Source organism: Rosa rugosa, chromosome 2, assembly GCF_958449725.1.
Source record: "Rosa rugosa chromosome 2, drRosRugo1.1, whole genome shotgun sequence".
Classification (NCBI taxonomy): domain Eukaryota; kingdom Viridiplantae; phylum Streptophyta; class Magnoliopsida; order Rosales; family Rosaceae; genus Rosa; species Rosa rugosa.
The window spans coordinates 37,093,116-37,114,316 of NC_084821.1; the positions used below are offsets into that span (position 1 = coordinate 37,093,116).

Below are 21,201 nucleotides of genomic sequence, written 5' to 3' on the forward strand. Positions count from 1 at the left end.
TCACAACTTTCGTATCCTTGATTCCTTGTGCCATATGATTTCCTCCAGAGTATTCCTTGCAGTATTGCCCTCATTCTCCAATCAAAACTTGAAATGCCCAGCTCGAAAAGCAACATATCAACATTTGGAAGGTAGATATAGGATTGGTCTTCTTCGTTATAGAACAGAAGAGTTTGTTGGGTTTGTTAATCTTCATCTCGATGAAGTTTTGCTAGGTTTGAAATAAGGGTATTATCGGAAAATTTGTTAATATAAAAAGTTTGCTATACTTAGATATTTGCTGAGTACATTTAGAAAGACCATTTTTTTTTTATCCTGTTCTTTTTCTATATAGTCAACGCTTCATGAAAGTGATTTTAACTTTTTGTTCCCTTAAAATTGTCCTTGCTATTGTTTTAAAAAAAACAAAAAGAAAAGAAATTGTCCTCGATCATTGTTGTCGACTTTGCCAGCAAACGACGTCGTGCTGATCACTTCGGGAGGAAGGTGTCACAACTTCAGGAGGAAGGTGTCTGAGTAGAACAAACTCAACAACACTCTTTCCTCAATTCCTCTCTCTCTCTCTCTCTCTCTCTCTCTCTCTATAAAACCCCTTGTTAGGTTGGTGGTGGTGTGCCCAGTGCCCAGTGCCCAGTGCCCAGAGAGTAGAGTAGTGTCACAGCAAAAATGTCGCAGAACGGGAAGCTAATGCCGAATCTGGACCAGCAGAGCACCAAGGTCCTCAACCTCACCGTTCTCCAGCGAAACGACCCCTTCGTCGAGGAGATCCTCATGACTTCTACTCACGTCACCTTCTACAAGTTCGACACTAACACCAGCCAATGGGTACGTGCTCTCCAATTCATCTCTTTTTCCTTTGTTTCTCATTCTCACCGCCTTTTTCAAATCTCAGAGTCGCAAGGACGTCGAGGGATCTCTCTTCGTCGTCAAGAGGTAAATCCTGTTTCGAATTGAATTCCGGTGTTTGCCAGTTTGGGAATGGAGCTTGAATTTTTTCTTTGCTGCTGTTGCTGTTTCAGGAACGCGCAGCCTCGCTTTCAGTTTATTGTGATGAATCGCCTCAATACTGGTCAGTGCCTTTGCCTTTCTAGATTTATTTCAGAATCATGTAATTGAGTTGCTGAATTGAGTGTATCACTGGCGATTTTTTTTTTTTTTTCAGAACTAGTTAGTTTGGAAATTGAATCTTTGCTTCCGATCTTTGTTGTTATATCGTAGGGTTTTAGGGTTAACTTAAAAGATAGGCCAGATGTCCTGTTTTGAAGTAGTATATGAGCACTTAGAGTGCCCTGTTTTGAGAGTTGGACTTGGGAAGACTAGTTCTGCCTCTACCCGTGGGTTGTGACATTTGGTATCGGAGCTGGTTTTACCATGGTACAGAGTCTGATCAAGGGGCTACCTATATGCTGGATCAGATACAACTTGTTATCGTATAGAAAATATGAAAACTTGGCTGGATATACCAAATACTGACTTGGCCTGGTTACCCTAGCCATTGCCAAGTCATTGAATACTGGTAGGGATTTACACCCTCAACAGGATATTAATTTTGAAACGAAAAAACTTGGATATCAAATGAACCAGTGGTCTTGCTTAGATATAGAAGCTATGCAGGTTATAAGATACCAAGGGACTGAAAAACATTCAAATCAGTCTCAGTCTCTCAGATCATTACTGGACCGTATCTTTTTCTTTGCAAGGTTACTAGACCTTGGTTCCTTTTTTGTTTTTTTGATGATTGTCTCTCTGGTTTAATGTTCTTCTTTGAATCTCTTGTCTTGAGACATTTTCATTTTCACCTACATGTTGGCCTCTTCAATATCTTGTAGTCTGCTTTGCAACTTGAAATGAGTCATAGAAAAAGAATTAACAGCAAGATGTTCAAATTAATTGTTAGATATTGTTATCAGCCTTTCTTGTATTTTTTTTATATTACCTCACATCTCACATATGACCTCGGTTATATGGTGTTTTTATTTTTTAATTTTTAATTTTATTTTCTATTTAAATAGCGAATGCATTTTTTCAGTTTCTTTATGTTAAAATAACTATGTTGGCATAAGCAGAAAATTTGGTGGAGGATCTTTTGGGAGATTTTGAATGTGAAGTCCAGCTTCCTTATCTTTTATATCGAAATGCGGCCCGAGAGGTGAATGGTATTTGGTTCTACAATGCATCTGAGTGTGAAGAGGTGGCAAATCTTTTCAGCAGGTATTTTTCTCTTCTCACAGTCTATTGGATAATAAAAATGAAAAAGGTACTCTTTGTGGTATGTTGGTTTGACAAAATCAAGATTGATTAATTACTTTTAGGTGGTGATGTATGACAAGGAGATAAAATTGGTAGAATGAGAGAGAATGAAGGAAATATAGGGTATATAGAATATAGGTTGAAGAGAAGAAAGAAAAAGGTAGGGTAAACTCGATTAGTAAATCTTAAATCAGTATGTCAAAGTCTTAACGCCCTTCTAATGTAAGGTATCTATATAGGCAATTGCATCATAGTAAAATACATAAGGTATGCAATTCTCAGTTAGGAGAGTTTTTATCTCATAATGATTAGCTTCACATCCATGCCCCCACCCCATATAGCTAAGAATTTCCGAGGGCGACAGATTTGACATGTGATACCCATAGTCAGAAAAAGGGAAAAAGGTGTAGTCAAAGACTCGCTCAGGAATCTACTGTTTGTTTCTATCTCCATGCATTTGAGGCATAATTAGTTGTTTTCTTGGGTCATTCAGTGTTTAAGAAAATTCAGGTTTACTATTATTTTGTCCGGCATGATGGTGTATTTTATATAATTATATATCCTTTCATTGCTAGGTTTGTATGGTGAAGCTGTCCGGATTTTGTTATTTGTTAATTTAGAATAAATCTTTTCATATTGGCTTGTCATGCGTAGTCTTAGTATTTGGTGCATACTTATCCTTGTTTCTGTCTATGTATTTTTATGATTTGCAAGTCTCATTCCTCATAAAATATATAAGAAAAGATAGAAGAATCAACTTAGTTGATGATAATGCAACTTATAAATAGCATTAGTCTGTATCAATTTTTGACATTGTGATTAACTTTAATTGCTGGTCATGTTTCAGTATCGATCTACTAGCTACCTTGTGAATATTTAAGAAGTTATAGCGTGTGGGTGTCAGAAAGACCCAAATTTGTCACAGCTCATGGTATCTGTGGGTTTGCAGCAAAATAGTCTACAAAGTGACCTCCAAGAACCAAAGGCAATAAACAAAAATCATATGAATGGGTGCATCTTCACATCATAAGATGTCTTGCCTAAATTAATTAGCTGGAGAATGAACCCAGTATCATAAAATTAATACAAGAAACCTAAGGGCCATATCTGTTTGACCCTTCTCACAGTTATTAGAAGTTGTTCATTTTTGACTTTGCTACTTGCCTTAACACTCACGTCAAGGGAAACACTTTTCTTGAAGCTTTCCGTCTCATAGAGTTTATGATTACCTCGGCTGTTAGAACCTGATTGGGGGTCTGCAGCAAAGTCATTCTTGAGCTTTGGTAGTGGTGGTGGGGCGGGGTGGCACTGTGTTTTAAAGTACAGTTCCTTGAACTGAGACTTGATTTTAGTTGATTCTTTTATTGGTGTCAAAAAGTAAGTTTCTTGTAGAGTTGGTGAATTGATTTTAATCTTGTTTTGGATGGGGGTCCAAGTTCACTCATCTAGTAGCGAGGGGCAGATGAACAACGAAGCTATGGCACGGTTCATATTGTAGTCTATTGAGAAAACAAACAAAACCTATGATCCGCTTTTCTCCATCAGGCACATTGACAACAGAAGCAAAGAGGGAAGAAGCAACATATGCCATCTAGGATAGAATTTTCTGCCGTAGAATAGCAATGAAAGAGATTCTTTTGTTGTCCTTCCTTGGGTGAGCTATTATGTAATTATCACAAAAGACAAGGAATCAACATTTGCTATGGTCGTCCACAGGCGAGAAGATAGGTGTTTATTTTTAGTATTTGTAAAACTGTATGCCTTTACTTGAACAACTTACCTCATAGCCTGCAGATTACTTGCTTCAGCTCCAACTACTAAAGCCAGCAGACCAGTTCATATAACAACCCTCCAACTTGTCTTCTTGCCACTTGCCATCCTTAAGTCTGCAGAGTGCTTGCTTCAGCTCCAGTTTCTCTTTTTTATCTTTTACTTATTCTTTTCATTTCAGGAAAAAGGCACCATGGGGATTTTTCATTTTTGTAGAACTAGGAAACACATCAACATTGTCTGAAAATCTTGGATTTGGTCCTTCCTTGTGTGTGAGTACTTGATTTTGCCATCTGATTTCAGCTATGTCTCCTTGTCTACTTACTCCCAATTAATACTGAATGTCTTTTACTATTTAATGGGTTTCATAAACATAGCGAAGTATTGAGTGGGTCCAGTAAGATGGAGTCAAAGATTGAGAACATCTATAAATAGAAAAGAGGTCAAAATTTTCTGAAGATTTATTTTGGTCAACAGCTTGGTTTTAGTGAACTTTTGATCATGTGGCTTACATTAAGAACGATATCCAACTTTTCAACATGGCAGGTATGGGAATGCCCAATTGAAACTGAATGTTGTTCAATTTATTTAATGATCTTTATGAACAAGTTCAAAATTAAGAGGGTATAGCAGATGCAGTCAAATATTGAGTTGTGACTTTTGATCTTCCGTCTTGCATTTACTAGTATCCCGCATTGCAACAAAAGAGCTATAGGAGTTAGATAATTTGTTATAGTATACATTCATTGCTTTGTGTGAGTACATATCTAATATGTTTTGTTTGTTGGATCTTGGATAAAACTTGTTCTTTTAAATGAAGTTACTTGTAAAACTACATGGATCCTGCCTGTCATGTGGGCACATAATTTGGTCAAGTTCAAGCCATGTGTCTCATGTTAAGAGAATTTTGAATCTTATCTGATATAGTTGCGCCTTGAGAAATAATTTGGCATACCATGCTTTTGAGTGCTGTGTGTGGCCTTTTGTTTTCAATACTCCATGGTAGAGTTTGGAGACAACGGCGTTACGATATTCTGCTTGACCAGAAGGCAGCTGTAGTCTAAGATTATGGTCTCTAGGGTGTTTGCGTGCAGGCATTGAATTGTATATGGTGTAGCTTTCTGGTTTTTGCTGTTGTTTTCTCTCTGTTGTGTACCTCTTGTCCATTTTTTTCTGTATTAATCATAATGATGATTAACACTTTGTTTATTTTTCAAAGAAATGTACATCATGGTAACTTTATTTTAATGGTCATCTGAAGTTCAGAAAATACGTATTGTTATTTTGTTCATTGGTATAGTATCGTTATTGATACTTTGATAGGAGTATACAACCTCAGGACGATACTATTCCAACAGTTTGCTATGATTTGGATTAATTGCATTTTATTTATCAATCTATACTGCACACACTGTAAAGGAAGAATAACAATGAGTCAATTCGTTTTTCAAAATACAGTAAACTTTTCATTTGTTTTTATCTTATGTTTTCCTATGTCCAGGATACTTGGTGCATATTCCAAGGTGCCTCAAAAGTCAACGGTATTAACTACAAAGAGGTATCTGTTCATTCTTACTTTGCACAGATGTTTTTATAATATACCTTTCAAATTTGTCATAGGATGAAGATATTTTCTTGTTATGTACTACTGAACTTTGTTAGTTCTGTTTCCTTTGAAACCTTACAATTTATTTTCCCATATTTTTTCTGCATGACCATTGTATATAAACTTTGGGTTTTGTGTTATTGATCATCTTTAAGAATGCTGTTTTCTCTTTATTTATTCTGAAACCTCAAACCAAGAAACCATCTTGGTTGCCTGTGCTGTAAGGTTACAATGACATTGAGTTTTTTTTTTTTTTTGGCGGAGTGAAATCCAGACTCCCCATTTTACAATCCACACTCAATGTGTCCTTTTTTAGTATACTAACGTCACATTTTTACAATCCACACTACAAAAAGACAAAACTTAAGATATTAAAAAAGGAAACATGGACTGTGGATTGTAAAATGTGAATTTCACTCCCCCCCTCCCTACCATTTAAGTATTAGGGAGGCAGCTACTTTTATGTCTCTTACTAATAGTAGCAAGGTTGATTCATCAATATACATTTTACTCAGATTATGATATTCTTTCAATGAAAATGTAATATCACCCTGCAGTTATATGGTCAAACAAACTTCATAGAGCCGCGGATCTGATATTAGTCAAAAAAAAAAAAAATTAATAATAATAATAATAGAGCCACTGATGTGATTGTGTAATCTCTTGAGGTGCTCTGGTTTTAAGTTTGCAGTGTGTGCTTCCTCTCATCTTTAACCCAGTGTAGTAGTTTTGTCCTTGGTTTCCTGACACCAGATTACTGACAGTCCTTTGTAATTTCTTGTAAATGTTCAAGTCTTTTGGTGATGAGCTTATGATATAACAGTTAAAGTAATAATATGTTCACTTACATTTCATTGTAGTGAGTTTGAGGAACTTGAAGCAGTCCCATCCATGGATGTTATGGATGGTCCTTTAGAGCCATCATCATCAACTGCCTCGAATATCGCAGATGCTCCTGATGACCCTGCCTTTGTTAACTTCTTTAGTGTATGTGCTGTTCTCTTTGCTTTTCTAGAGTTCGGGAAACTGGATCTGGCCTTTTCATATGAATCCCTACCTTATATCATAGATTTATACCATATATTCTAGGGATTTCTTGATTCTGCCTGAATATGATCTCAAACCAAACACAAGGGATGTTATATGGAAAAGGGGTGTTTCTATAGCTGAGCTTCGGTTGTTGTGTTTTCAGTGTCCCAAGTGATTTAATACTGAACATAAATGATGTAACCAATAAAAAAGGGCGTAGCTATCCTTGATGCATGTACATTTGTATAGGACTTACTTTGCTACGACTTGAATGCACATTGTGTATAGAGCTAACTGTCTCAGGTTTCACACGTTTCTTAATTTTTGAGTATCTAGTTTAGAAGTTTCTATTGGATATATATGCATAGTGGTAGAATTTCAAATACCTGATTCTCTATGAAAAGAAAAGTTAATGTCTTGAAATTGCATCTCCAACAACTTCTGCTTTCAATGCTAATATTAGTGACCTTTGAGAGTCAGTGATGTAGTAAGAATAGGAAAAGATCTTGGTTCCCCAGTTAAAGAAAAAAGTAAATAAAAACAATACTTTGCTTATGGAATACCAACTTCCTTAAATGTGCTGGCTTTGCACACAATGTGTTTGTTCGCTTTCAAGCACATGCTTACATAAAGGCTTTGTAGTTTATATTTTGCGTGTTGGTTGCATTTCAAGTAGCACACAAACACATACATTAAAAAGTAGGTATCTATACATTTAAAGGTGCTGGCTTTCACTTTGTGTGTTTGTTTTATTTCAAGCATCTGCCTATTAACTCACTAACACACACGCACACCCCACTGTATTACTGGCCAAAAAGAAAGTGGGTAACTATAGAACTTTGCACAATGCAGTCCTGCAAATGCATCTAATAGTTTACATACTGACAAAAACTGATAAATTGACAGCTTATTTTCATTCTCTTTTCTGGGCCATATGACTAAATATGATGATGATTGCAGGCAGCTTCACATACAGCAGTTGCTGGACAGGCTTACCAGTCTTCTACAATCTCTGTGCCCTTGCATCAAGTCGGCTTTGCTCCGTCCACTATTTCTAACATGCACATATCATCTCCTCCACAGTTATCAACTGTGCCTTCAGTCCCTTTCCTTGATGTCCCTGAATCCCACAGCAATACCAACCTGGCCACTAGTCTTGTAAAGCCTTCTTCATTTTTTGTTACCCCTCCTTCCCCTGCAACAGTGATTGCACCTGTATCTTCATCAGTGCCTAGTGCTCCTCTGTTTCAACCTGCTGTGAGTCTACAGCGTCCATATGGTGCTCCTTTGCTACAACCTTTTCCCCCACCTGCCCCTCCACCATCTCTCACTCCTGCTTCTTTTTCCACTTCAAACTATGGGCCACTTATTAGCAGAGATAAAGTCCGAGATGCACTCCGGCTGCTTGTTCAGGTTAGTCTCCGTACCATTTTTTGTTTCTTTCAATTGAGAAGATCTCATGTTTGCGATGGTCTTTAAAATTCATCAAGGGGGAGGAAAGCATTTGTAAATGCACCAGAAACAGTTCATAGTTTTCTGATCAATATGAGCACCAATATTTGGAATACCGGATGAGTCTAGTGGTCTTATTTATCAAGGATCAGAGCCATAAGCCATAAACTAGAACTCTTATTTCTTGTTTTTTGGTCTGTTAAGTCATATGGCGGTTATTTCTCTTCTTGTTTAATTTAATGTGGAAGTTTTCTGAACAAATAATTTAGTTGCTATTGTTTGTTGGACTTTATTACCTTGTGGTCCTTTATTGGCTAGTACCTCAACCTTTTGATAATTTGGTGAGTTTGACCAGGAAAGTACATTGAACCCATATCAATCTCTCATTTCCCCCTTGTGCATGTACTGTATCCGGCTTTCCTTTGTTGGTTGATTTCCTCTTTGTATTATTTGATGAAAAGCTTTGTATGTTTTGTAGGATAATCAGTTCGTTGACATGGTCCATCTAGCACTCCTTAAAGCACACCACTCATAATCCATTAGGAGAAGCGTTAAATATGCAGGTGACTGAGCAGCTATTGGAGGTGGCGCTACAATCTAAGGAGATGGATTGTTTTTGTTTATCATGTAGTTTTTCCTTCTTTCAGATCACATGAATGTATAGAATATCCCTTCTCATTCTCATCAGAGCACCTGATATATAATTTTCAATTACCTGTGGCTTTTACCACCTTTAAACTCACAAATGGCCCTCTTGATGGCCCATCTTTGAGCTCGTAATCCATTAGGGGTTGGATACTTAAATATGCAGGTGACTGAGCAGCTATCGGAGGTGGCACTAAAATCTACAAAGCTGGATTGCTTTTGTTCATCTTCTAAGATTTCCTTATCTTTCCAGAGTGTATGAATGTATAGAATTTATCCTCTCATTCTTATGAGAGCTTCTGATGTATAGTTACTATAGTTACAATTTTCTGTGCCATTTACCACCGTTAAACCCATAAATAATCCTGAGTTTCCATCTTTTATCTTTGAAAAGTATGCTGCTTTATTTTGTTGTGTAACCCTGCGACTCTGCGAGGTAGTGGACAAGGGAAAGATGCATCTTGCCATCTTCTTTTTCCGTATCGTGGGTGACTCCTACCCCCTCGTACTGCACTGAATAAAAGTAAAAATAAAAACCTGAAAACCAAGTGTATAATTATTTTCTCAAAAAGAATACTAGTACACTTTAAAGATATTAATTAGTACTCAAAGTCAGTCATAAATGATTTAAGGTGCGGTTATTTTTACTCTTTTTGGTTCACTCTACTTATTTTATTACGCTCTACATTTTAATTTTAATATTAAATTTACTTATCTAATTGATTTCTTTTTCCATAAATATTCTTATATGATCGTTGTATTGTCTTTTTGTTTGGGCGGTTTGATCTTAGAAGTGTTTCGGAGACTTTGTGGTGTCTCCAATGAAGTTTCGTCTTGATTGACGTAGTCTTTGGTGTTAGTTAGCGTGTTTCAAATTTAAATGCTTGTGTATTTTGTGTTGTATTGAGTGTGACCTTGATGTGATTAGGTAAGAACAACTTGAGCGGATTTTGGCGATTTGTGCTTATCTTGTTTTGCGTGTGAAAGACGCAATGTGATTTAGAGGTGAGTAAATCTCACATTATTTTGGGTGATAGACTAGTTTTAGTAGGATTAATTGTTAGTTGTAAAATCATATTCATTGCAAATTGATATTTGTTTTTAAGTAAAGGGAAAGAGAGTTTCTATTGGGACCTCCAAATCTGCTCACTTGACCTCACTCTATTATGAATTATTAAATGACATATATAACCTACTATAAAATGACTATTAAGGACAATAATTATACCAAAAAAATATTATATTTATTTTATGTAGACTTTCCAATTCAATAATATTAGATTGTATTCCTTATTATTTTCCTTATGTATTTTTATTTTCCAATTTCACTACATACTCATTAAAGCATTCATATATATTTAATAAGAATTAAAAATATGATTAAGATCATGTGACATAAAAATGTATGATATATATATATGTTGAACGTAAAAATGTATGATATATATGTTGAACGCATATTGGTGAGGGAAAACAAAATAAATCCTCTTATGATTTATGACCTAAATCTAAGTCAATCCATTATATTTGTTATAAAAAAAATAATAAAAAATAAAAATATTTAAATAATTAATCATGTGGTACAAAAAATACAGGAAAAAAAAACACTAAAAAACAAATGATTTTTTTTTTTGAGAATAAAAACAAATGGTTTCTTCATTTTTTTTTGCACAGCTAAAATAAAAAAAACATAATAGTTCATGGGATTTTCTTATTGATTAGACATTAATTTTTGAAACTCAAGTTTGATTGAGAAATGTATATTTAGTTAAGATTTATAGAGTGATTAAATCATTGAAATGACTAAATTTTTTATTTTAAAGATAATAATTTGTTTGCAAATTATATGAGTGAGGTTATTTGAGGAAGTTTAGTGAGGTTTAGTGAGTAAATTTAGTATTTGAAAATTTGATAAGAGGTGTAAAAAGCATAGAGGTCAAGTGAGTAAATTTGGAGGTTCCAATAGAAAAACTCAAAGGGAAATTCATTATAGACCCAATTCCTATAAAATCTAATGGAGAAAACCTACATACTTTTTTTTTTTTTTTTTTCAATCTACACCCAATTATTGTCAACTAGGATAAAATATTGCCCTTTTTTTTTCTTTCTATATTACACATACTTCCACTATTTAAAGCTGATAAACATTAGTCAACTAGCCAAATTAATGTTCTCTTTAAATACCTTAATTGTGTTTTAGGAAAACTAAAATTGGGAGAGAATTGAGTTGTGTTTTCATTGATAATAGGGGCTTCTTTATATATAGGATTACAAGCAAAGAATCTGCGTCTTACAACATGTTTCTCGAAAGTGGATATATAACTTCCTCAACTGATGCTACCAACATTTTTCTCGAAAGTGGATTTAAGTAATGACTTAGTAAACAAGGAATGTAGCAAACTTTTGAGCTACCGAATTTTAGACTTTTAGTACCAGAACAAGGAATGTAGTAACCTTCTAAGCTACGAAACGAATATATACCATCGATGACAACAAGTAAAGAATTTCTATTTATTCCTCTTTATTGAATTAATGTGGTTCCGTAGATTAAATCTCCTTTATTTGAACATGATATGATTAAATAATGGATACGTACGTTTCCACTGATATATGACTACTGTAGCTCCATTTTTCCCTACTCACAGTTTCTACATGCTCGTTCATCAAAAAAAGATTCTACATGCATGCTATATCAGGAGCGAATTAGCTTCACAAGAGTGATACTTCGCTTAACTGTAAGCCATCTCTCTCTCTCTCTCCCTCTCTCTCTCTCTCTCTGTTTCACCTTCCAGAGAATTGCACAGCAGTTTCTAATTTAACCAAATTTAATTAACCTAGGGGTCTATATAAAAGATCAATTTCATTACCATTAAGTTTTTGGTAAAAATATGTGCTCTTTTCATTTTTCAGTTCCACACACTCTTGGATGCATGTATGACCCATGCAATTTTTCACTGATATAATCCACTCCACATAGCTAGCCACATTTTGTAGGATATGAGTGGAAAATGAAAGTTAATGTAATTAGGAATAGTAGTATGAAGTTTAGTTGGAGTACAGAAGATGAAGATGCGCAAAACCAAGATATAATAATTGATTATTTACTTTTATTTTCTTGGGTGCAGGTGGAGGTTCAATTTGGAACCATTGTCTGGCCCACAAGCACACAATTCTGTACCGCCTGGAATTCAATTGATGGCTACTGGTAATGGAGATCCAATGGCAAGTGCACATACTGCCATCAACATTCACTCGATACATTCGCATCGTTTTCTAGAAAACAACAATAGTATGTAGCCAATCTTCCTTCTACTCTTACCTAGATTATGTGTGTGTTAATCATGCATGCTTCTCAAGTTCTCATACATGAATACATGATCATGAAGTATTTTACCACTTTGACAGGAAAAGGTTAAGGTAAATAAAGTCGACACTAGAGTAAAACAACTAGGTTCTCGATTGAGCAATTGAGTTCTAATAAATTGTATCTGTGCCATGCATGCAGGGAAGTATTGTTGGATTTTGCAGAGATTTTATCACCTCCAATATTTGTTGGATTTTGCAGAGATTTTATCACCTCCAATATTTGAAACAAAGATAAAAGATGATAGCTATTATATATATATTCTTCTACGTTTTGAATGGACCTAATATATTATGTATATATTCAACAAATTAATTACAGAACTTGATCAATTGTCCTTTATAAAATCCTACACAGGAGAGCTATACCTTAATACATGTGTGCCACTCTCTAAGTATGCACTAAAAGGCAATTGGGAAGCTGCTGAACGAATCTTGAAGGAGGATCCGAGTCTTTTGACTTCTAGCATAACAAGAGGGGAGGACACTGTCCTTCACATTGCAGCAGGAGCAAGACATGTTCGCTTTGTGGAGAAGCTGGTCGAAATGATGGAAGAACTGAATGGAAACGAGACATGTTCACAAAACTTGGCACTGAAAGACATGAATGGAAACACTGCCTTCAGCATTGCAGCTGCAGCTGGAAGTATTGAAATTGCAGAGATTTTGATCAAGAAGAATAAGGATTTGCCAATAATTCGAGGTGGTGAAGGAATGACACCACTCTATATGGCTGCCTTGTTGGGACAGTCTGTAATGGCAGATAACCTGTACTCTGGAACCAAGGAAATGTTGGAGGAATTCGACCGCCAAGCGTTGTTTTTTACTTGTATCGATAATGGTCTGTACGGTAAGATATACTAAACAATTCATCCTCCACATATTCAATATAGTGTTTGCATTTCTAATGATCTTTTAATCTGTTTCTTTGTAAATTATGCAGATCTAGCTTTGAAGATTCTAAGAAGTGACAGAGCATTAGCTAAGGCTTGTAATGCAAAAGAGGAAACAGCTTTGCATATCTTGGCTAGAACGCCTTCAGACTTCACCAGCCAAAGTCCAGGAACGTGGAGTAGACTCATCAACTCATGTGAGTCGGTTCTTTAAAAGTTAATATTACCTCTGTGCATGTCATTTTGAACCCTGTGGCTTATGGTTTTCAACCTTTTATTCATAAGTTATCCCAGATTGGAATTTCTCATACAATAGAAACTTGAAACAAGTCAATGAAGCCCTTCAACTAGTCCAATGCCTTTGGACAGAAATCTTGAGAAATGATCATGACGATGTGATGAGACTAATCAAACATCCTTCAAGATTACTGTTCGACGCTACAAAATTAGGAAATTATGAGTTCCTGGCAGTGCTCATTAACTCTTATCCTGACTTAATATGGGAACTTGATGACAAAAATCGGAGTATAATCCATGTTGCTGTTTTGCATCGTCATGCAAGTATCTTCAATTTAGTGCATGAGATAGGTTCCATCAAGGATATCATAGTGACATTTACTGATGATGAAGAGAGTAATAACATTTTACATATGGCTGCAAAATTAGCACCTCCAAATCAACTCAACCTTGTATCAGGAGCAGCTCTTCAAATGCAGCGAGAGTTGGTATGGTTTGAGGTACTTCGATCTCCCACTAAGCCTACAATTATTTCATACTAGCTAGGACGTACATTCACTTTGACATTTCTCAATTTCTTTGCCAAATTGTCATGCATTCTTTTTATATCTTTGATGTTTCAGGAAGTGAAAAAGATTGTACAACCTAACTCCATAGAGATGAAAAACAAGAAAGGAAAAACACCACGAGAATTGTTCACAAGTGAGCATGAAGGGTTGTTACACAAAGGAGAAGCATGGATGAAGGACACTGCAAGTTCATGCATGATTGTTGCGGCTCTTATCGCAGCTGTTGTGTTTTCAGCTGCATTTAGCGTACCTGGTGGTACATCTGATAATACAGGACAGCCAAACTTTCTAAAAGAGACTGCTTTCCTATTCTTTGCCATAGCAGATGGAGTAGCACTCGTTTCCTCTTCAACTTCAATACTGATGTTCTTGTTCATCCTCACATCGCGTTACGCTGAAGGTGATTTCCTCAAATCGTTACCGTTGAAGTTGATGATAGGACTCGCATCACTTTTCATATCTATAGCATCCATGATGGTAGCTTTTAGCGCAACCTTCTATTTAGACTGTCACTATGGATTAGGATGGGTCCCAAATCTTATATTTGTATTTGCATTTGTCCCGGTTGCTTTGTTTGCTTTTCTGCAGTTTCCTCTCTTGTCTGATATGTTTTCTTCAACATATTGTTCAAGTCTTTTATTTCAGCCATGGAAACATATGATCGAGTGATCGATTAGAAAGTCAAGGCTGTATTGTTGTACATATAATAGAGATCGAAGTGGAGTTGTTTTATTTGAGCACATTTTTCATATCATATAAAGGACAAATGAAGTCATATCGTTGCAAATCATGGCGATCAAAGAATGCTATAAATCAGACTCAAAGAATACCTTATAACCAACCTGAATGTTATAAAGTAGAGAGAAGATGGAGAAAGAATAGTTGGGAGGAAGTAGAAGTATTCTTATTCAGTCTCATTAGTCTCCTTTATATAGAGGTAGAGTTTACATCAAAGTACACAACTAATGAGTGTTTACGTGGACAACCATATAGTTAATAATATTTACAATACTCCCCCTTGGATGTCCACCAATGAATGATGATATTGGACGCGCTTATTGTTGCCTCATTAAAAACTTTGCCAGGTAACAAAAACCCAGTGGGACAAAAATAACCCTAGTCGAAGGACAAAAAGAGCACAATGTGCATATGTCCTAGGTAGCATGCTTCTGGATGCTCCCCCTGATGAGAATCTCCCCCTGATTGTTGCAAGCCTTAATTATGTATGCGATAAGCTACATGTACCATGTATAGTGGTTTGATGTGTCTATCACTGAAGTGAGACCATGTGTGCTTTGCATATAGGGACTCATCCCAAATTTTCATACCTGCAAAGGTTAAGCAATACCAACAAAGCTAGACGATTTTCAATAAGCCTTACCTCATATGATCATATTAGAAACAATCTCATATGCTCAAATTCATACACAAAGTAATAGCTAAACAATAGAAAGAAATTGACACATTTAACTTTGTATAGTTTAAAACATTGAAAAATCATCATGGCATACCTAGTCATACACATCAATATCTTTGTGTACTGATATATATGTCTCATACAGGCTCTTCAAGAGCTCTAAGTAATTCATAACTTCGCGAAGTTAAAATATGTTGCAACACAATAATCATAATTCGAATTCGATAGTAGTCTCATCATAGTACTCATTAAGGCAATTTAGGTCTCGTTGACTAGAACGAAATGAGTACATATGAGCTAGCTTTAGACTCTTTGATTCCATGAGTGAGCTTCAGGCTCTTTCAACCTTTCATGGACTTGCATTTGAATCATTCATGTATCTGAATCCCTTGAGGATTTGATAAGCAATACACTTGTAATGACACTTTGCTTTTGAGATTTTGCTTTTAGCAATGTCTTTAAGATCTTCATAATATACGATGACAACGTGCCATAAATCTCTCGTCAATATAACAGCTATATGTAACACTGTATTTATAGAAAATTGTCATTCGTATAAGGGAAGATGTTCACAATCTCATGTCTCTATAAATAGACATTGTGTCATAGTGATTTATCTTCACTTTTGTAAATACCCTTTTGTAACTTGTAGGGTTAAATGTCTAAGTATTTCATCACGTTTCAAATATTCAATTTCATTGGAATTGCCTCTTTCCAATTTGGCCAATAATATACTTTGTCGACATTCATAATGAAACGTGGTATAGCATCAATACAGCCCTTAATGATTTTTGGTAGCTACCAAATGTAAATTATCATCGATGATCAACAATCATAGATCCCACACATTCTTATATGCATGCATTAGCTATAATAAGCTTATTGATATTGCGTACCCATGCCACTTCTGGGGCATACATTGTCACTTCTAGGACAATCATCTCTCATAGATGAATTATGTAGAATGTGGATCTTTTTACGTCTAATCTCATGTCGAGCACTATAGGGCTTGTATGATCTTCCCTTTTTGGGAGTTTAAAACTTTAGACCTGGTGGATATAATCCACACAAATTCACGCCGTTATTCAAATGACAGTAGTCTTTCCTCCCCCTAACGGCGGGAAGACTATCTTATTTTGACCATGCTCAAAAGATGCATTCAAAAATCTATCACTTTCTTTGAAGTGAAGATGCTCATTGGTTGGTGGCGAGCCCAAACCAAAATTTAGGTCAAAACATGCTTTATTCATTAGCATCAACCATATTGATTTATTATTGTATCACTAAGACATCATTTCCTAATGGCATACCTACACCCTCTGTATGTGTAGCCATATTAGGAGTTGTGATATTGTTTAATGACATTCTCTTCAAGAGAACCATGTCAATTGGATACACTTGTATCCCACAAATCAAATGGAGTCTACATTGTTTGTATTAATATGGTCGGTCTCAAGGACTTTAACCCAAGCAGATGCTTTTGCATTTAGCATATAATTTTGTCACTTTCTTTTATCAATTCACTAGTTTAGATATTTCTCGAAGTCAAAATGAGACGATGGAGATATCTCACACCAATTCATATCGTTCTTCAGGAACAATCTTTCTCCCCCTCATTGCAGGAGGATTGTCTCATTAAAGTGACAACTCACAAATATGCGGGAAATAAACAATTTGCTTGTGAGTAAGGTTAGCAGTCATCAAAACTTGTAAGTGATTCCATGCAACATGGTAGACAAAAGATGATGTAACCAGTCATGCCAAAATAGTGTATTTGGTTCAAGGAACTTCAGGTTCATGACATCATATGACTGAGTTTACTGCAGAAAATTCGATACAGTATATATCTGATGGCATAAAGTATTCTCCAACCATATAGGAGGTAATTAATGCAACAGTATTTCAAATTTGGTAACATGATAGTAGCTCATTCGGAGCCATAGATCAAGATCTACGACTCTTGATATGGGTGTTACCTTAGCTTCAGTAAACATTAATTGTGAAATACTGATAATTGGAATGGACCAAATTCATTTTGAATTGTTGGCCAAAATGATATACTCGAAAATTTCAAGTTGAAGACTATAATCCATAATAATATAGTAACATTATCACATATCACGTGGAGAACCTCAAGTTCTCTGTCACGTATATATTTATAGTCATAAAGAGGAGGAACTTCAGGTCCTCATATAATCGGAGATCCAAGAAACTTGAGATTTTGATTTTTTCCATTTTGTAACAACTTCTTGAGGAACATGACGTTCTAAGATAATCAGGTTAAGAAACATTTAGTTTTAATGGAAACTCAAGAGGTTACAAAAATTTTCTCAAAACATAAAGTTTGAAGAGGACACAAATCAAATTTGCAAGAATTGAACAATGGATCTCATAGACACGAAGCTTCTGGTTCATGTTATACAGGTAAAACATGACGTTCAATTATTGTGTTGTTGTTTGATGTAGATTCATAACATCAAATGCATTTTGAACTTCTGGCCAAAATGATTATTCGAAATATCAAGTTTAAACTTTATGACCATAACTTATGAGTGAAGGACTTTAGATGGTCATCTAGTTAGTTTGATCATGGAGGAACTTCAAGTCCTCATGTAATTAAGGATCAATGAACTACAGGTTCTGATCTCTTTTAATTACAAAAATTCACGATCACAAATTTGGGGTATACTCATACTCATTCGTCATAAACCAATGGTTAAATATCTGCTTACTTTTAAATTGGTGTCAAAATAATCCCCTCAAAGCTTCAGGTTTGAGGTTGACCCAGATTAAAACTTTATGATAAATTGTCTATATATTCACTCGAGATTTATGGCTCGAGTCTGCACAATTAGAACTTCAGGTTCCAAGGTGGAATGCTTTAAGCAGACATAAAAGAAGAATGTATCAATCGACATATGAAAATTTACTCGAAACTTCTAGTTCGAGTTGACATAAAGTCAAATAAACTATGAATGAATTATATGTGTAATCGAAGCTTCAGGTTCGAATTTTTTTTTTATGAACTGCAAGTTCAAAGATTTTGTAATTTGAACTTCGGGTTCAAATAAATTTGGTGCTCGAAACTTCAGGCTCAAGGTGACTAAAGTGAATCTTCAAGTTCACTTTTAACTAATTTATATTTTATACTCAAAGCTTCGGGTTTGCGTTTTACTGTTAGAACTTCAGGTTCTACTATGAAATTTTGAACTTCTGGTTCAAAAATATTACACTCAAAATTCATATGTTCGAGGTATAGGACTGCTGGTCCGTATGAGTAACAAAAAAAAATTTAAAAGATAAGTACTGTAATGAAAGTACATAACAAATTGGAAAAATTGTAGGGAAAATAAATAGATAAATTATGCAATAAAGTTAATTGTGGAAACTTCTGGTTCCATTAATGAAGAAATACACAGAACTTCTGGTCTGGTTAACTTCACGATACATGATAATCTTGTATCTCATCTAACAAAAGACAATAGGAGAACCAAGTTCTCTGATCTAAATGCTAGTCAGAAGCTTCTGGTTTCGATTGATTATCCAACTTTGAACTGCAGGTTCTAAAGGTGGTTTGAATTCCAAATTCAAAAATAGTCATAAGGAGGAAGGGACCCAGCATAAAAAATAACTAGAGGAACTTCAGGCCCTCTTATAATTAGAGATTAAGAAACATTTAAGTTCATATACTCAATTGCATAGCTTTGAGGATCTTCTGGCCCTCATAATTGTATAAACTCTGAAAAACTTCATATTGCAATTGTGATTATGTAATTATCGAGGAACTTCAGGCCCTCTATAATCGAATCAAGAGACTTTAGGTCTTGATCAATTTTGATTACAGAATAAGGTGGTCAGATCAAATAATAAATCAATAGAATAGAGGCCAAAATAAAAATTACCTTGTTCGGTCAGTTAAGTTCACCCATACGGCTTGTAGACCAAAGGAAATCAATTGTTTTGATATAGACCAAACAAATTTATTTCCTCACTGCAAGTCTTCCATATGTGAACGGTGATCCCAGCCTTGTTCGTGTTGATTGATGGAGATCGAGTTGACCATCACATGTGTTCAGATTAATTGCCTAATTAGTGCCTTTGCCTCTCACCATCAACCGCCATCCTTCGAGATCGACTTGGGCAAAATGCTACTTCTTATGGAATCCAACTATTAATCATCCCCACCATGCATGATCATATTGTACGTCAAGGCCTCGATTGGTATTTGTTGATTGATGATATACTAGAGCTTGGTGCGCCATATGCCCGACCAAAGTAATAAGGCAGTTAATTCCAAACCAAAATACTCTGCGGAGTCTGCGCCTCATGATCATGTAACAAAGCATATATATATATGACACAGAAAAAACAAATCTGTTTTGAATAGTTATCGAGATATATTATCTATAAGCATGACAAGACTTATAAAAGACGTATCATACTCAAATACACAAAACAAAAAAAATGAAACGTCATGGTGCTGAAAAGTAAACATCTATTCAATTATACATCTATATGTCGTCCAATGTTTATAGAGATGGAATAGTAACAATTATATCAGCAAAAATAGAAGCAACTTGAATCTAAGATAAACTCATAGATCACGAATCATGGTTAGAAGCAACAAAGTTGCACCAAGAATACTTTGATCATCATAGAGTTATAAGAAAGAACTCTTTTAAAGCAGAGCGTGCTGATAACGTGTTATAAAGTAGAGAGAAGATGGAGAAAGAATAGTTGGGAGGAAGTAGAAGTATTCTCATTCAGTCTCATTAGTCTCCTTTATATAGAGGTAGGGTTTACATCAAAGTACACAACTAATGAGTATTTACGTGGACAGCCATATAGATAATTATTTACAACATTGAAAAAGATTATACTTTTTGTTAAGTTAGAGTACTTTTTCTATTAAGCAACCTTCCGAAACTCAAGCAGTTCAAAAACCCTATGAAGGCCGATTTTTTTAGCTGTGTTGGGCCCTAATTAAGGCTCATTCTCTTTTCTACCCCATCCCACACATCTTTAATGCTAATGAGGTTTGAATCCTAGACCTCCAAGATGCTAGTTTAACTAGCTAGCCAACTGATTAGCGGCTCACCAACAAGACACTACGGCTCATGCTTCTTTAATTTTTTTTTTCCTTATTCGACTTGCCATTGATCAAACTCGGTTTCACTATTTTATTGAACCCAAGAGATTAATTACTTATAAGAAGCCTAAACCAATTTATATACCCATTTAATTAATATAAAAATTGATGTTACAAAAATTATTCTTCAATTTAGTCGGTCAACAATCATTGTTTTTGTATGACCCTGTAGGTTTCAACTAAGTACATCGATGAATATTTAGCCTCTTAGGATTATCCAGAAGTCAAGTAGTAACACCTAGTAGCTGTTCTTAACTACGTGGATTAGCTAGATATGTTTGAATCAATTCAACATATTTATTACACCTTTAGTTGTAGTTCGCACTACTAGAAAAACAGGTCATTTCACACGGATTAGGCCTCATCATGGGCCGGGCTAGGGCCAGCCCTACCCTAAAATTTAGGGCTTAGGGTAGGGCCGGGCCGAGCTTTGACCAAGTCAACAGAGATTAGGGCCGGGCAGGGCCAGGCCGAGGCCTCAAAATGCAAACCCTTACCCACCCTTAAGGCCCATTCTGCAAGGGCCAAAAGGGCAGGGCCGGGCCAGCCTTTCCGAATAGGGTCGGGCCGGCCTTTTGTCTAACTCACATAAAACCAAATGTTGCTAACTATTAAAAAAAAACACATTCACTGAACACTTTGATATTTCAGAACCTGAGTTAATTACAAATAATTACAAATCCCACATAAAAAGTCTAAAACTCACATTCTGACTGATTATTGCTCTGAGGCACTAAGCCACTAAGGCTACAAAAACTGATTTGATACAAGAACTGATCAAGTCCTCATCAATTCCCAAAAAGTTGTAATGTTTGATACAA

The 21,201-nt window shown here is 35.5% G+C and overlaps 2 protein-coding genes across 4 annotated transcripts; both read left to right on the top strand.

Annotated features, from left to right (window-relative positions):
* Positions 1 to 448: 448 nt before the first annotated feature.
* LOC133732862 (mRNA-decapping enzyme-like protein) lies at positions 449 to 9,137 on the top strand. The gene is made up of 8 exons (XM_062160464.1): positions 449 to 825; positions 893 to 933; positions 1,020 to 1,069; positions 2,067 to 2,211; positions 5,522 to 5,578; positions 6,487 to 6,613; positions 7,616 to 8,068; positions 8,586 to 9,137. Exons 1-8 carry the CDS (start codon positions 667 to 669, stop codon positions 8,640 to 8,642), a joined length of 1,089 nt encoding a protein of 362 aa, XP_062016448.1. The 5' UTR covers positions 449 to 666; the 3' UTR covers positions 8,643 to 9,137.
* A 2,216-nt stretch (positions 9,138 to 11,353) lies between these two features.
* LOC133732872 (ankyrin repeat-containing protein ITN1-like) lies at positions 11,354 to 14,546 on the top strand. Of its 3 annotated transcripts, XM_062160477.1 has the most exons (6): positions 11,354 to 11,487; positions 11,878 to 12,041; positions 12,474 to 12,965; positions 13,059 to 13,205; positions 13,294 to 13,745; positions 13,869 to 14,546. In XM_062160477.1, exons 2-6 carry the CDS (start codon positions 11,948 to 11,950, stop codon positions 14,481 to 14,483), a joined length of 1,800 nt encoding a protein of 599 aa, XP_062016461.1. In that variant the 5' UTR covers positions 11,354 to 11,487; positions 11,878 to 11,947; the 3' UTR covers positions 14,484 to 14,546. The 3 variants fall into 3 exon arrangements, with proteins under 3 accessions (XP_062016461.1, XP_062016463.1, XP_062016462.1); XM_062160479.1 differs by lacking the exon at positions 11,354 to 11,487 and having other exon boundaries at positions 11,631 to 12,041; positions 12,474 to 12,956; XM_062160478.1 differs by lacking the exon at positions 11,354 to 11,487 and having other exon boundaries at positions 11,632 to 12,041; positions 13,303 to 13,745.
* The last annotated feature ends 6,655 nt before the right edge of the window (positions 14,547 to 21,201 follow it).